General features: G+C 46.5%; 1 protein-coding gene across 1 annotated transcript in view; it reads right to left on the reverse strand.

Moving 5' to 3' along the window:
• Positions 1–15,021, reverse strand: part of vcana (versican a) — a 31,015-nt gene extending 15,994 nt beyond the window's left edge. The window contains exons 1-5 of the mRNA XM_028996471.1: positions 14,958–15,021; positions 14,099–14,482; positions 13,135–13,309; positions 12,922–13,049; positions 11,279–11,572 (exon numbers count right to left, since the gene is read on the reverse strand). Coding sequence (XP_028852304.1) covers positions 11,279–11,572; positions 12,922–13,049; positions 13,135–13,309; positions 14,099–14,482; positions 14,958–15,021 — 1,045 coding nt within the window. The remainder of the gene's footprint in view (positions 1–11,278; positions 11,573–12,921; positions 13,050–13,134; positions 13,310–14,098; positions 14,483–14,957) is intronic.
• Positions 15,022–15,484: the final 463 nt, after the last annotated feature.

Raw genomic sequence — 15,484 nt, forward strand, 5'->3', positions numbered from 1 at the left:
GAAACTTAATGTAGATTCTAGTAGATCAGTTCCTGAAGTTCTGCTTAATTCCTCTGTTGTGTGTCCAGTTGTCTTTTCAGTTGAAGGTGATGTTGTGAAAAAAAATTTTGTTGTCTGATCTTGTGAACTCATCTCACTTGTTGTGCTTGTCCCAGTGGGAGCAGACGTTAACACAACCATTGTTTCACCAGTGACTGCTGTCTCTTTTGTGACCTGAGCAGTTGATGTCTCTACTATTGGTCTGGATGTTGTCTCCTCTACAACTGTAGCTTCAGATTGTTCATGAATAGTTTCTTTTGTGGTGAACATCTTAGGAGTTGCTTCACCAGAGCCCTGCTCCTCAGTCTGGAAACTAAATGAAGATGGGCCAGTAGACTCCAGAAAAATACTATCTGATGTCTTGTCTGTTTCTTCTGTTGTGTGGTCAGTTGTCTCTTCAGTTGAAGGTGATGTTGTGAAGGATGATTTTGCTGTCTGAGCTCCTGAACTCATCTCACTTGTTGTTCCTGTCTCTGTGGGAGCAGAGGTGAACACAGCTGTTGTTTTACCAGTGACTGCTGTATCTTCTGTGACATTAACAGTTGTCATTTCTACCACTGATCTCGATGTTGTCTCCTCTACAACTGTAGCTGCAGATATTTCATGAATACTATCTGTTGTGGTCAACATCTTAGGAGATGCTTCACCAGAGCCCACCTCCTCTGTCTGGAAACTTAATGTAGATTCTAGTAGAGCAGTTCCTGAAGTTTTGCCTGTTTCCTCTGTTGTGTGTCCAGTTGTCTTTTCAGCTGAAGGTGCTGATGTGAAGGAAAATTTTGTTGTTTCTTCACCTGAACTTACTTGACCTGTTATTCTTGTCCCTGTCGGAGCAGAAGTGAGCACCAGTGTTGTTTCACCAGTGACTGCTGTCCCTTTTGTGACCTGAGCAGTTGATGTCTCTACTTCTGTTCTGGATGTCTCTTCTACAACTGTAGCTTCAGATTGTTCATGAGAAGTATCTGTTGTGGTGAACATCTTAGAAGTCACTTCACCAGAGTTCACCTCCTCTGTCTGGAAAATTAATGTAGATTCTAGTAGATCAGTGCCTGAGGTTTTGCCTAATTCATCTGTTGTGTGTTCAGTCGTCTTTTCAGTTGAAGGTGATGTTGTGAAGGACAATTTTGTTGTTTCTTCTCCTGAACTTACTTGACTTGTTGTTTTTGTCCCTCTGGGAGCAGAAGTGAGCACCACTGTTGTTTCACCAGTGACTGTTGTCGCTTTTGTGACCTGAACAGATGTTGATTCTACTATTGGTCTGGATGTTGTCTCTTCTACAAATGTATCTTCAGATTGTTCATGAGTAGTATTTGTTGTGGTGAACATCTCAGGCGTTACTTCACCAGAGCCCACATCCTCAGTCTGGAAACTAAATGAAGATGGGCCAGTAGACTCCAGTAAAATACTGTCTGATGTCTTGTCTGTTTCTTCTGTTGTGTGGTCAGTTGTCTCTTCAGTTGAAGGTGATGTTGTGAAGGACGATTTTGCTGTCTGAGCTCCTGAACTCATCTCACTTGTTGTTCCTGTCTCTGTGGGAGCAGAGGTGAACACAGCTGTTGTTTTACCAGTCACTGCTGTATCTTCTGTGACATTAACAGGTATCATTTCTACCACTGATCTCCACGTTGACTTCTCTACAACTGTAGCTGCAGATATTTCATGAATAGTATCTGTTGTGGTGAACATTTTAGGAGATGCTTCACCAGAGCCCACAACCTCTGTCTGGAACCCAAATGTAGATTTTAGTAGAGCAGTTCCTGACGTTTTGCCTAATTCCTCTGTTGTATGTCCAGTTGTCTTTTCAGCTGAAGGTGCTGATGTGAAGGACAATTTTGCTGTTTCATCTCCTGAACTTACTTGACTTGTTGTTCTAGTCTCTGTGGGAGCAGAAGTGAACACAACCGTTGTTTCACCAGTGACTGCTGTCCCTTTTGTGACCTGAGCAGTTGATGTCTCTACTATTGGTCTGGATGTTGTCTCCTCTACAACTGTAGCTTCAGATTGTTCATGAATAGTTTCTTTTGTGGTGAACATCTTAGGACTTGCTTCACCAGAGCCCTGCTCCTCAGTCTGGAAACTAAATGAAGATGGGCCAGTAGACTCCAGTAAAATACTATCTGATGTCTTGTCTGTTTCTTCTGTTGTGTGGTCGGTTGTCTCTTCAGTTGAAGATGATGTTGTGAAGGACAATGTTGCTGTCTGATCTTGTAAACTCGTATCATTTGTTGATCTCGTCCATGTGGGAGCAGAAGTGAGCACCAGTGTTCTTTCACCAGTGACTGATGTCCCTTTTGTGACCTGAGCAGTTGTTGTTTCTACTATTGGTCTGGATGTTGTCTCTTCTACAAATGTAGATTTAGATTGCTCATGAGTAGTAACTGTTGTGGTGAACATCTCAGGAACTACTTCACCAGAGCCGACCTCCTCTGTCTGTAAATATAATTCAGGTGGGCCTTTAGATTCCAGTAAAGTAGTGTTTGACGTTTCCTCTGTTGTGTGTCCAGTTGTTTCTTTAGTCAAAGGCAACGTGGTTTTTGTGGGGGCAATATTTGTTGTCTGATCTCCTAAATTCATTTTTCCTTCACGTGGCTCTGCGGTCACCTCCTCTATAGTTGAAGATGTTCGTTGTTTTTTGTTCGGGTCTGCTGTGCTGAACATATGCAGAGGTATTTCACTTGAAACAATGGCCCCCATTCTAGAACTTATTGAAGCTGTAGATTCCAGTAAAAGAGGGTCTGATGTCTTGCCTGTTTTACCTGTTGTGTCTTCAGCTGAAGGTGACGTTGTGAAGGAATGGTCTCCCGAACTTTTTTCACTTGTTGTGTCTGTCCCTTTAGAAGCAGAAGCTTTTGTTTCAGCAGTGACTGCTGTACGTTCATGAACATTTGTTTCTATTACAGGTCTGGACGTTGTCTTCTCTACAACTGTAGCTACAGGATTTTCATGAGTAGTATCTGTTGAGGTGAGCATCTCAGGAGTCACTTCACTTGATCCCAACTCCTCAGTCTGTAAACCTAATGAAGATGGGCCTGTAGGTTCCAGAGTGTCTGATGTCTTGTCTGTTTCCTTTGTTGTGTGTACAGTTGTCTTGTCAGCTGAAGGTGATGTTGTGAAGGACAATTTTGTTGTCTGCTCCCTTAAACTCATCTCACTTGCTGTGCTTGTCCCTTCTGTGGGAGCAGAAGTAAACACAGCTGTTTTTTCACCAGTTTTTTCTGCTGTTCTGGACGTTGTCTCCTCTGCAACTGTAGCTGTAGATTGTTCATTAAAAGAATCTGTTGTGGTAAACATCTCTGGAGTTGATTCACCAGAGTTCACCTCCTCTGTCTGGAAACGTAATGAAGATGGGCCTGTAGATTCCAGTAAAATGCTGTCTGGTGTTCTTGCCATCTCCCCTGATGTGTCATTTGTTGTATCTTCAACTCTGGTAAGGGGAGATTTTGTTTTCTGATCTTCTGTGACATCACTACTTAGAGTTTCTGTTTGTGGACTTGCTGTTGTCACTGCTACACTTGTACGATGAGTTTGTTGTTGAGGTATATCTGTTGTCATGAACATGTCATCTGAGCCCACCTCCTCAGCTTGTGATTGTAATATGGATGGGCCTGATTCCAGTAAAACAGTTTCTGACGTCCTGGCTGTATCTTTTGTTGCCTCATCTATTGAACTTTGGGAGGTTGGATCAGATGATGTCAGTACGGTGGTTATTCCCACCGGAAGTGCTCTGCTGCTGAAAAAAATCGTCTCTATAGTCTGATCTTTCAAAATGTCTTCCGCTTCTGTGGTTGCACTTGTGGAACCTGAAGAATGCAGTAAAGTCACTTCACTTGTGGCTAATAAGTCATCTGTTCTTGCTGTATCTTTCAACGTCGTGTCCTGAAGATGTTCTTCAGCAGTTGTCAGAGACTCTGTGGTAAATGTGGTGCCATCACCCGAATAGGCTGAGGTGACAACACTGGAAGTGAGAGTTTGCAGCTCTGTCCCTGTTATGTTTTCAGGTAAAGCATTTGTTGCAGATGAAGTTGAATCAGTATCTACTGCATGTGTGGTGAGATCCACCAAGGTCTCTTCTTTCGCCGAAGTTAGCGCAGTGGCATCACTCTTTTGAATGGTGAGTGGATCTGTTGTTACCGATTGCTCTTTGTGTTTGAAAGTAACGGCCGTAGATGTTTGGGACATGGCCTCCTCTTCTGTAACATATGCAGTGTTGTGATGAGGAGTTTTTGTTGCGGTGAACATATCTTGGGTCTGGATACCTGAACCCTCAGCTTTTGTTTCTGTTGAGAAAAAAGAAGACGCTGAAATTGAAGATTCTTTGTGAGGCATGTTTTTTGGAGAAGCAGTGGCATCTTCACTTTCTTTCTCATCTACAGTTGTGGGAGATATGGAAATAATTGTGAGGAGAGAAGGTTCCGTTCCCGCAGACCCTGAGCTTTTTTTCTGTGTTGAATGGTGTTGCATGTTCAACTCTGTGCCATCAGTTACGGTTACGTTTGTTTTTTGTTCATTTGTAGTTCGGCTTCCATGTTCAGTTGTTGTGCGTGATGCAAGGTTGCTGGCTGCCATTGTTGTCTGCATCTGTGCAGTCACTAACAGGCCAGTTGACGTTTTGTCCCCATTTTCAGGGATATAAAAATCAGTGGCCGGCGATGCGCTCGACACCACATGCATATCTGTGGTCGCCTCGTCAGTTGCTTTAGAGTGGACCGAAGGTGAGTGTGTCCTTTCTTCTACCATGCCAGAGACCATGATGGAGGTGACACGAGTTTCAGGCTTCGTGACGTTTTCTTCTTCTTGCCCAGCGGCTGTGGTCCTGCCTACACCCTCTGAAACAGTTGGTGAGGTCTTTGCTGGTGCACTTGTTTCAGACACCATGGTTCCTTCAGTTGAGAGTGGTTCCTGTTCTGGCAGAGGTACGGTGGCTGACGGAGGGGTGGACTCCACCATGGGCACATGGCTACCATAGTCCTGCCGTACAAGTGGCAGCGTTGTGAAAATGACCTCACTGCCGACTGCTGTGCCCCTTGTCTGAAACTGGTCACCTCTCGCCTCTTCCTGTCCAGCTTTGGGCGTAAGAGTGACTTCGCGTTTGCCATTTACGAAAGTCACCACTGGCGTAAAGGCAACAGCAGAGATGGTTTGGTCGAAGTCACCGCTGGCAGTGACTGCCTCACTGTCTGTGGAGGAGGGGGCTACAGAAGCGGACAGCAGTGACCGGTCTGTTGAGAAAGCAGAAAAGGCAACGTGAGAGTTACGTCCTCGACTGGTGACGTGGCATTAAACCCTGATTAGTGACAATTTAATCTCATGCTCATTTAAAGGATTTGTTTACAGAAAGTCTTTCAGGAAGAAGAATGGAAAGAGTGGAAAGGTCACAAAAGAGGGATTAAGGGCGAAAAAAACCCTCAGGCCGCTCCCACTGCCCTCAACACCGTGTCAAAGAGCACAGATCTGACACTGGTTACGAATTTCATCTTGAGCTTGTACACAGTACCGTCATTCATTCACCACAAAACACGGTAAAATTCACACAGTCTGTCGCGTTCCATTCCCGGCAAACAAACAAAAAAAAAAGTGCGTTACTGCACTTCATTTAGCTCAGCATTTCTTTTTTCCCACCATTGCCAGTTCTCGCCAACTATTAGTTGGTGAAAATGGGAACACCTGCAGCCCCAGAGGTTTTCCAGCATGGACACCTGTTTCATGCTGCCAGACCCTGGGAATACGGGACAGGAGGGGCCCGCCCCACCCCCCCACTCCAGGCGCTGGTGGCTCCGGGTGCCATATTACACATCTGTTAAAGCCGGAGGCGTCACAGAGCGAAGGAAGGCAGCACTCCTCCAGGGCTCAGCGGCGGTCTGCTGTGTGCAAACGATGACCTCAGTCCCAGGTCTCGCCAGCATCGCTGCACGGTTTACTGTACACTCACGCGCAGCAAACACCGCGGCACGCACCACGGCCAACCGCACATTATGGCATGAAACCGAACTCAGATTCCCGCGGTGGCTAAACATTTTGGCCAAAATGAACTAATCCGATCTGGGTGGAAAGTAGCGGACCTGCAGCAAAGTAACGTTTGGCAAAGGAATTTTGCCCTCTTCTTCACAATCAGCCGCAGACTCCTCGGCCGCGCCAAGCCACAGCCACTGAAAAAGCCGCCATCCGCCAGAGCCCAGAGCCAACGCTGTCTTTACAGACGGGGGGAGACTTTGCACTGATGCTGATGTCATCGCTGCCGTGTCTTCCACTCACCGCCGCGCTAAAGGGGCATCTGTGTTGTTTCAGGTATCGGGCCAGGGCGTTTCTCCGCCAGGCTCCCATTCTCTGCCGCCAAAAATGCATAGACTCGACAGAACGTCAACAGACAGGTGTGGTGGCTACGTTCGCTCAGAGCAAATGCGGCCGAGCTGTGGGAGCAGAGAGCCAGAGATCAATGAAGATTGCAAACGTTTAGCACACCGGCCACGCTTTGCCCATTTCTCAAAATGCAAAAAAAAAAAAAAAAAAAAAAACGGCTGCACGGGTACATAAAACCCACAAAGGGGGTGCTGCTGGTGTGAGTCGCGTGCATAAAGCCTGCAAATAATCCATCAAACAGATGCTCGGCACGGCCGCTCTGGTCTGTATGGCCCAGAAACTAAGCCTATTTTTTATAGAAATGATGCCTTATGAATCAATGAATAAACAAAATCTTTGTGGCATCAGAACAACGGGCAGAAGTTGGAGCGGCAGCAATCCAACAGTTTCAATCCCCTAAAAGAAGCATCAGATGACTCCAGATGACTTAACTTTACCTCTGCACAGCACAACAACAGCCAAATGGTCGGTCCATGTGTGCGTTCCGTCGGTGAAACCGACCCTGGTAAACGCAGCACTGACGCTTTGAGCCAGCAGAGCAATAATGCGTATCTCTTGTCTCTGTGTATACTGCATGCTATTCTTGGCAGTGTCTCTATTTCAGGACCATGGACAGCACAACCCCACTACTTCTATACCATATTGGCAAAAAATGGGTCTGAAAAGGTTGCTCCATTTCACATTCGGGGTCTGGACGAAAACAGGACTGCTGGCAGCAAGTACAGTATTATGTAAGAAGTGTTGTGAGTGAGGGAGCCACAGGTGCTGCTAGATACTTGAAGCTTCAGTCTTGCAAAATTGCAATGTTGCACAATTTAAATGAGACAAATTCACCTCCTCATTATTTTAAAAATGAGAGTGTTGACTCTCATATTTGAGTAAACATTCTCCTATTTGTTCATATTTAATAATAAACTTCTTAAACTGGTTAAATTACCATAAGAAGCAAACTCTTACCAGACTGGTCATTGGTGATGGTAGTGGTGACGGGTACAAACGGTGCAGAAGAAGGTGATGTGGTTGGGAAAGATGAGGAAGTGAAGAATCCCAGGTCTGTGGATGTTCTGTTGACCCCAGTTCCAGATGAAGACTCGGTGGAGGTGGAAGACGTTGGGAGATTTTCCTCCTCAATGGAGACCCTCTGAGTTGTGACTCCATCTGAAGCCTCAGTGAATGAAGTTTCTGCCCGCATTGTTGTACCTGCTGATGCCGCTGGTGGGATGTCTGTAAGCTCTTTAACAGCAGGAGTTTGGTTGCCAGCTGAAGGAACCAGAGGAGTTCTTGATGTACCAGCAGGGAGAAGAGAGTTGGTTGTGACTGGGGTGTCAGCTGTGGATTCCTTCTCCTCCGGAGTAGGTGTGTGTGACCCTTCATGTTCCTTTGAGTCCGTGGCACTGGACCGGCCAGCGTTTACGGAACTGGACAATATGACATCAGAGACATGAGTGGCTGTGAGTTCTTCAGCCTTGCCTTTGATGGTGAATGCAGTTGACTGTAACTGGTCCACAGATCCAGTCATTGGGTTAGAAGGTGAGGAGTGTGTGCCATCCAGACCAAACGTCACATCTGTGACCTCCCTCAGAATGGCCTCTTCTGTTTTGCCCACAGCAAACATGGGCTCTGTGCTTGTCATGGCTGTGATGAGCACATCAGGTAAGATGGTGCCTACCTCGATCACTGATTGGTCCTCGGGACCTGACACCGTATTTTCTGCAGGCTGCAGAGTGGTTGACGAACCATCATCAGTAGGTGAGACTTGGAATGCATCGCCCCGTCCTGGGACAGACTCCACATTACTTTGACCTTCAAACTCGCTGATGTCATAAAATGCTTCTTCTGTCGTAGCGGTAATTGTAGTCTGCGGAGCATGGGTTGACTCCACTGCGGTGGTGCCAGGTGGTGCCATGCTTGTGGAGAACATGGAAGGCGGCTCAGTAGGAGATCCACCATCCAAAAGGGTGGTGGTGGGCACCAACAGAATGGAGCTGCTGAGACTGGGAGACTGTGTCGTTGTGGAGACCAACACAGAGACATCAACCCAGATCTTCTGATTGATCATCTCCTTACCTACCAAGCAGGACAATAGAAAAGAAGAGAAAGTGAAAAAAATTTAAATGATTCATCAGATCCTGGAATTGTGTTAGTTCTCTCTGAATATCCCAGGAACCAGCAGACACTGGAACACAGAGGCAAATGAAGATAAATGAGCTGCATGATGTGTAAACGCTGCAGAGCAGAACCTTAATTAGGCTTGTCCTCCCAGTACAATTATTCTACAGAAAAGAAAGCTGTCCAATTGCAAAGAGAGTTTCTTTCCTGCTGAACTGTATTTTTTTTTTCTGAACTTTGAACTTTATACATTCTTTATATTTAAAATATAGATATATTGGATTCATTTGAATTTCTGAGAGTGTCATTGAGAGATAATGAGATAAACACGAGACACCAAGTGAAAGTGAAGTGATCGTGAAACACATGCAGCACAGCACACAGTGACACAACAAAATGTGTCCTCATGCATCACCCATGACAAGCGGCCGAGGAGCAGTGTGTGGGGACGGTGCTTTATTCAGCAAAGCACGTTTCCTTAACCGCTGGGCCACCACTGACCCAGAGAGTTCGTTTTCAATCATGATAGATGTTCACAGGCTGGACTGCTGTGACTTGTTACATGGTGACAGAGTCAGGATGAAAAATTATAGCTTTTTTTTTTTAAAACACAACCTCATTAAATGGAGCTGAAACATCCCTTTTGAAACTTTTCACTGCTGACCTGAGTCCTTTCTGCATGAATACAAATGGAGTGGCAACTACGGGATCTTCTGTTCTCCTTTATTGTTTCCTTTGTCTGAACTCATTTCTGTGGGATTTCCAGAGGGTGTAACAGTCCGCAGCATCATCCTGCCCTTCAGGGCTTGAGCCCACAGCTTCAGGCAGACACTTGGCAGAAATGTGTGTGTGTGTGTGTGTGTGTGTGTGTGTGTGTGTGTGTGTGTGTGTGTGTGTCTGATGGATGGCGGCTCTAACAGATGTTTGGCTACGGTGCTATAAAAAAAAATCTGACATTCTATTTTTTGCAAAAAAAAAGTATGTTGTGTTCCAATCTCAACAATTCTGACTATTAATAACGATTAAAGATAAAGTTAACGGAACTTTTCCACGGTGCCGCCTTCATGCCCGACAATGTGAAAACAAAGAGACAGTTGCGTGGGAGGGGACAGTTTAGAAACAGTCCACTCAGCTCCAGCCTTTCTGGGCCTGGACACAAAACACACTCTCTAGGAAACAAACAGGCCATGGTGTTTGTCTTGGTGTACAGACGGCCTGTCTCTGGAAAGATGGCATTAACATAAGGGCCCTATTTTCCACTTTGCACTAGATGCAACACCATGCTCAAAGACAATTTGAATTAAGGAAAGTGATCTTCATTCATGAAAATACTGGTATTCTTCACGGCTAAATTCTGCACAAAACTCAATCTATGTCCAGGAAAGTTAAATGTTAAGTTAATTAAGCAGTTAAATGTGGAGCTCTAAAAAAAGGTAAATTTAATATTTCATATCTGCATAAAGGGATCTGCCAAATGCTGTAAATGTAAATGAATACTGGCTAAGAATGAATTAAGGCTCTGTGTTTAGGTCTAAGAATTTAGGTCTTAAAATTTCCCAATTTTCTGACAAGTTTCTGGCCCCAGGAATTAGCATTAGGTTTAGCCAGCAGTAAACTTCTCTGTGAAACTCGCTGCACTTTGCCTTCCACTTTGACTATCTTACTTCATTTGTAACTGGGTAATTGTTTTTTGGTAAACTCAAGTGGCACATGGCCGGTGACAACATTGAAAACAAAAGCAGGCATATACACACACACACACACACACACCCTGAAAGTGGAGAAAGCACGTTTTGGCATCCTGTTTGCATGACCTTTTGGGAATCCAGCCCTTATCACAGGAGCATTTAGTGTTAGTTCTGCATGAGCAGCAGCAGGCTGAAGGCAGGATATCTGAAATGGCCCTGGGGTGAAAGGACAGGCCAGTGCAGGTCAAAGTTCAGCTGCCCTGGCTGATTTTAAAGTGCAAGTAGCTCTGCCCATTCTCCAAATGTCCACTCAGATAAAGGAGAGTGAGGGTGACAGAAAAGAGCATGACTTCAGCAGCAGAAGCTAAAAGTGGTCAGTGATTTGCTGTGACGCCTGTCCGCTTCCCAGAAAAGGCAACGAGGATTGTGGGTCCCAGACGAGTGTCACTGACACGTCAACCGTGAGTAAATGTATATTAAATAGCCTTTGCCTGTATTTGTCAAGTTTTGTATTTCAATGTGCCGAATTCACAACGGCCCCCTTTCATATGCAGAGGCTGTAAAAATGAGGCCCGCCGAGCTGATCACCGTAACAGAGCTCGCTAGTGTTGCATTAAAAAGGAGTCATAAAAAAACACGCTAATTATCAAGATTACAGTAAAAGTTAAAATAGTGCCGCATCGAAGCAGAAAGGGTTTTTGAAATATTATGTGAGTTCTGTTGTCAGCCAAACCCAGTTCGGTTGCTGAGGAAATGGGCGTGAACCCAAAATGTAATGCAATGAGGTCACAGACTAATAGGACACGTGTAAATGTTTCCATGCCCTTACATAAACTCATGCGAACTCCAGTAAAACTGGAGACCAGAAAGAAATGAATACTGTACTGCTGATTAACCATTCAGACACTGGTTCATGTCCAGGTAACTCTGTTAAACCAATCTGGCCCCACAGACCTGCAAACTGAAACTTTATAGCCCAATCTGGCAACACAAAACCATCCAGAGGCGTTTTAGATGCAATCTGGCAATGCAGACATTCTCAATCTGGCAACCCAGAGTTTGAATTAAATTCATGTATGTGATCCTACCTTTGAAACAGTACGCTCCCAGCTTGGTGGAGGGCGTCGGAAAGCCAGTCTGGTTGCGGAAACGGTACATGGTCCTGACACCCAGCAGGCCACCACCGCACTGCAGTCTGGGTACAGACACAGGGTGGCGGGCGCTCCCATCGGAAAGCCAGCCGTAGTCACAGCGGTCCAGGCCTTTTCTCCAGGCAGAGTGCATCTGTCCAGGAGACGCCAGCACCGCCTGCTGCTTCCTGCACTCCTCCTCGGCCTCCGCAAACGTCATCTTCTCAGCCGTGGGCGAGTAGAACACCTCACCTGTGTGGAACAAACACACAGCCGTCTGGCGGTCACTTTGAGGGTGAAGTCGAGGAGTGTTGTGAGCCATTCTGGCCAAAACATCCCCTACCAAGATCCTGTGAGCTGTGAGCACTGTGTGTAAAATGACATAACGGTGTCTGAGAGCAAAAATATTTCTCATTAGAGAAGGCTTTGAATACAAAATATAAAAATTTAATGCATCAAATGAAAGAATTTTGGGACAACAGCACATGTTTCTAATCAGGCCTGGGCGTGACCTGTAACTAATTTCGATTGAGGTTTCAATCGTTCAGAACTGATTTACTGCTTTGTTGTACGGCCGCCCCATCACTTCCCTCTCAGGGCGGAATGGGGGATATTAAACGTGACGCCCAAAAGGGCGTTTGTTTTCCTGGCCGCGCTGCCATCTGCAGTTTTGGAATATTGGTGCGAGGGAGCATGCAGCATCACGAAAAAAAAATAAATTGTCCATTCCACCGAGTCAGTGCCGCAAAGCGCAGGAGACGCGTCGGCCGAGAAATCTTGGACTCAGGTCATTTCAGGTAATTGCTCTTGCAGTCAATTAAAGGTCCCCAATTATGAATAGTTCTTTTGCTTTTATATAGGTTTTAGTGGTCCCCTTATACGGTATTTGAAGTCGCTTTTTAAAATTCAGCCTTGGTGCAGAATTACAGCCACTTTGAGCCAGTCACACGATGAAATTTCCCCAGGTCGTTCCGTTTCTCTGTCTGTAGCTTTAAATGCAAACAGGAAGTCGTGTCGGCGTATTTCCAGAAAAAAAATTCTAATTAACCCACAGGTTCTTCAGAGCACAAATGTAAAAAAAAATACATTTGTGCTTGTTTGTACATCTAATTACTTTGCACATTTTCAGGCCATGACGTCGGTGGAGTTACTTTTTTAGGGGAGGGGTGGGACATTCTCTGGGTGGACAAGGGGAGGTAACCTTTCCCCTTATGACAACATGAGGGGACAAATTCCAGATCCGACCGTCTTGAGCTCTCTGACCAGTGAAGCAGAATGGCCAAAGCAGAGTAGGGGACCTTTAAGAGCTTCCATGTGACTACATTTCCATTTAACTTCCATTTACATTTACATTTACATTTACAGCATTTATCAGACGCCCTTATCCAGAGCGACTTACAATCAGTAGTTACAGGGACAGTCCCCCTGGAGCAATTTAGAGTTAAGTGTCTTGCTCAGGGACACAATGGTAGTAAGTGGGATTCGAACCCGGGTCTTCTGGTTCATAGGCGAGTGTGTTACCCACTAGGCTACTACCACCCTGTGTTAAATACCATGTTAAAATACCACCCATTTTAACATGATAAACAGGACACTTGTACCTTCCAGCTTGTCCACGTAGCAGAAGACGTCGAAAGTGTCTGTCGGCGCTCGCAGGCCGTACGATCTCACCCCTGCCTTGTTTTGCAGGTTTCCGTAGCAACCAGGCCGTGGCCTTGTGATGGGGTACCTGAACACATAAGAGGATTGGACGAATGAGCGCGGAGGTTTCAGAACATGGTGGTGCGATTGAGATGGTGCGGTCGCGGCTCCACCTGACTGTCTGGTCAGCGATCCAGCCGGCATCGCACTGGTCAAAGCCGTCCTCGTACGCCGACCTCAGCTGCTCGGCCGTGGCGATGGACGCGCCAACATCCTGGCATGCCTGGACCGCCTGGGGGTACGTCAGGGTGTATCTGCTGGTTTTTGCCCGATAATGAAACACAACACCTGCAAACACACACACACACACTCACTTATTACACAGTCTTTTTGGATACGGTGCCGATTTCAGCCAGATTAATCAGCTAAATGAAAGCTGGCCCCACCGGAATGAGCCACACTGAGAACTGAGGAGGCCTCGGAAGTGTTTTTTTTCGCCCCCCCTAGCCTTGCCATGGACAGATCACATGGTACGGCCCAGAACTGACTAGTCCTTGACTGAAAGTACATTCGAAACGAGAACTTCACTAAAGTTTGTTGTCTATGCAGTTTATACTGAGATTTCTGTTGGGTACAGTTTGATATTTATTCACTTATTGTGAATGCTGATGTTTTATTTTAAATTAATGATGTGATTAAAATGCACCCTTTTAAGGGCCACGCCCACAGCTGCTTCAACTGCGGTCCACTTGTCCCCAGTAGCTCCTGTGTGGCCAACGTTGCATCTGCACACCAATCTGGAAACTTCTGCCCCGTCTGCAGCGTCTGTTCTCAGTTTGTTTATGTGGTGAGAACATCGGTTACGTGTCTCGCCAGCACCGCTGGTGATGTCATCACGCCCGAGGAGCATGCTGCTTTCACTGATTTATGCCGACTGCACAGCAGGCTCGGGAGGAACCGACCCCCGACCAGCTGATACCGGAGACCTCAGGTATGGGTCCTTGTTCCTCATAATAAAATTATTATGAGACATGGACGGAATGGAGTGAGTGAAAACGGCAGGGAGATTTTGAAACATTCATGGTTCTTGGGCAGGTCCTGCAAGAAGATCCTGTCCTAAGAAGCTCAGCTACTTGCCGGTGACGTCCAGAGAGACGGTGTCCTGTGTGTCCTCGATGCCATGCATGACCTCGCAGCGGTACGTTCCTGCGTCGCTGGCCCTCAGCTTCACCATGGTGAGGGATGCGTCCCCCACGTCTTCAGGGTGGCTCTGGACAGAGACGCGGCTCCGGTAGCCCTGCCCAATTTTGATGATGCCGTTCTGGGTTACCAGCACCGTGGTCTCGGTCCCGTCCTCCACCTTGGTCCACTTGATGCGCAGGTACTCCACCGCCGGCAGGGCCGTGGTTTTGGTGCTGATGGCCGCTGCCGTGGTGGGCACCCTGGAGAAGTGGCAAGGCAAGACCACCTTCCCGGAGAGGGAGCCGCTCACTGGCCGCGTCATGAAGACCGCGGACGAGGCTGAAAGTCAGACGGAACAGCCAAACGTCACACACTTCTGAATGTCTAAAGGTCGAAAAGACACCCAGTGGCTCACCTGTACACCCATATTTATGGTCATGTGACCAGCTTTTACATTTACATTTACTGCATTTATCAGACGCCCTTATCCAGAGCGACTTACAAAAATCAGTAGTTACAGGGACAGTCTCCCCCTGGAGCAACTTAGGGTTAAGTGTCTTGCTCAGGGACACAATGGTAGTAAGTGGGATTTGAACCTGGGTCTTCTGGTTCATAGGCGAGTGTGTTGCCCGCTAGGCTACTACCACCCATAAAATGGGATTTAAAATGTTAGCCTGAATAAAAGACGAAAGACTGTCATATTTTGGCACCACCCACAATGAACTTTTTCAGAGGTGCTTGTGATAATCTCCTAAACACAGAGAGCCACAGATCATCAGTCATCGGATCTAAAGACAGAGACACTCACCTGCGCCTTTGGTCGCTTGGCACAGACAGAGCAACCACAGGATGTGTTTTATGCACAATAACGTCTTCATTCTGGAAAAAAAAAAGAAAGAAAAAAGAGAAATAAAAAAAAAGAAGTCAACCGAATCTGTCTTTGCAGCACAGACAAGGACAAAACTACCAAATACGTTTGGATGGGAAATTAAATTATTAAACTGTCAGGATCTCTGGGTGAATCTGAAAGAGCTGACGGCGGCGGGACGTGCGCAAGGAATGCGCGTAAAATCCAGGACGCGCGGTGGTCTCCCGGACCCCTCCGGTGGTCGGGACGCGGTTTGTCACTGTGGGGTTGTTTCAGCCCCCCCGCGTGGACGGGGTCGCACGTGTGTGGGGTCGGTGGGGCGGACTGGCGCCGCGGGGGTGGGGGGCACAAGTGAAGGTGTGAGGGTTGAACCGCGCACGACAACAAGGCGGACCTGATGCTTCATAGATATTATATTATAATATAATAGCCTATTATATTAAAGGAACGATTTCTCGAATTCTCGATTTGCT

This window comes from Denticeps clupeoides, chromosome 11, assembly GCF_900700375.1.
Source record: "Denticeps clupeoides chromosome 11, fDenClu1.1, whole genome shotgun sequence".
Classification (NCBI taxonomy): Eukaryota; Metazoa; Chordata; class Actinopteri; order Clupeiformes; family Denticipitidae; genus Denticeps; species Denticeps clupeoides.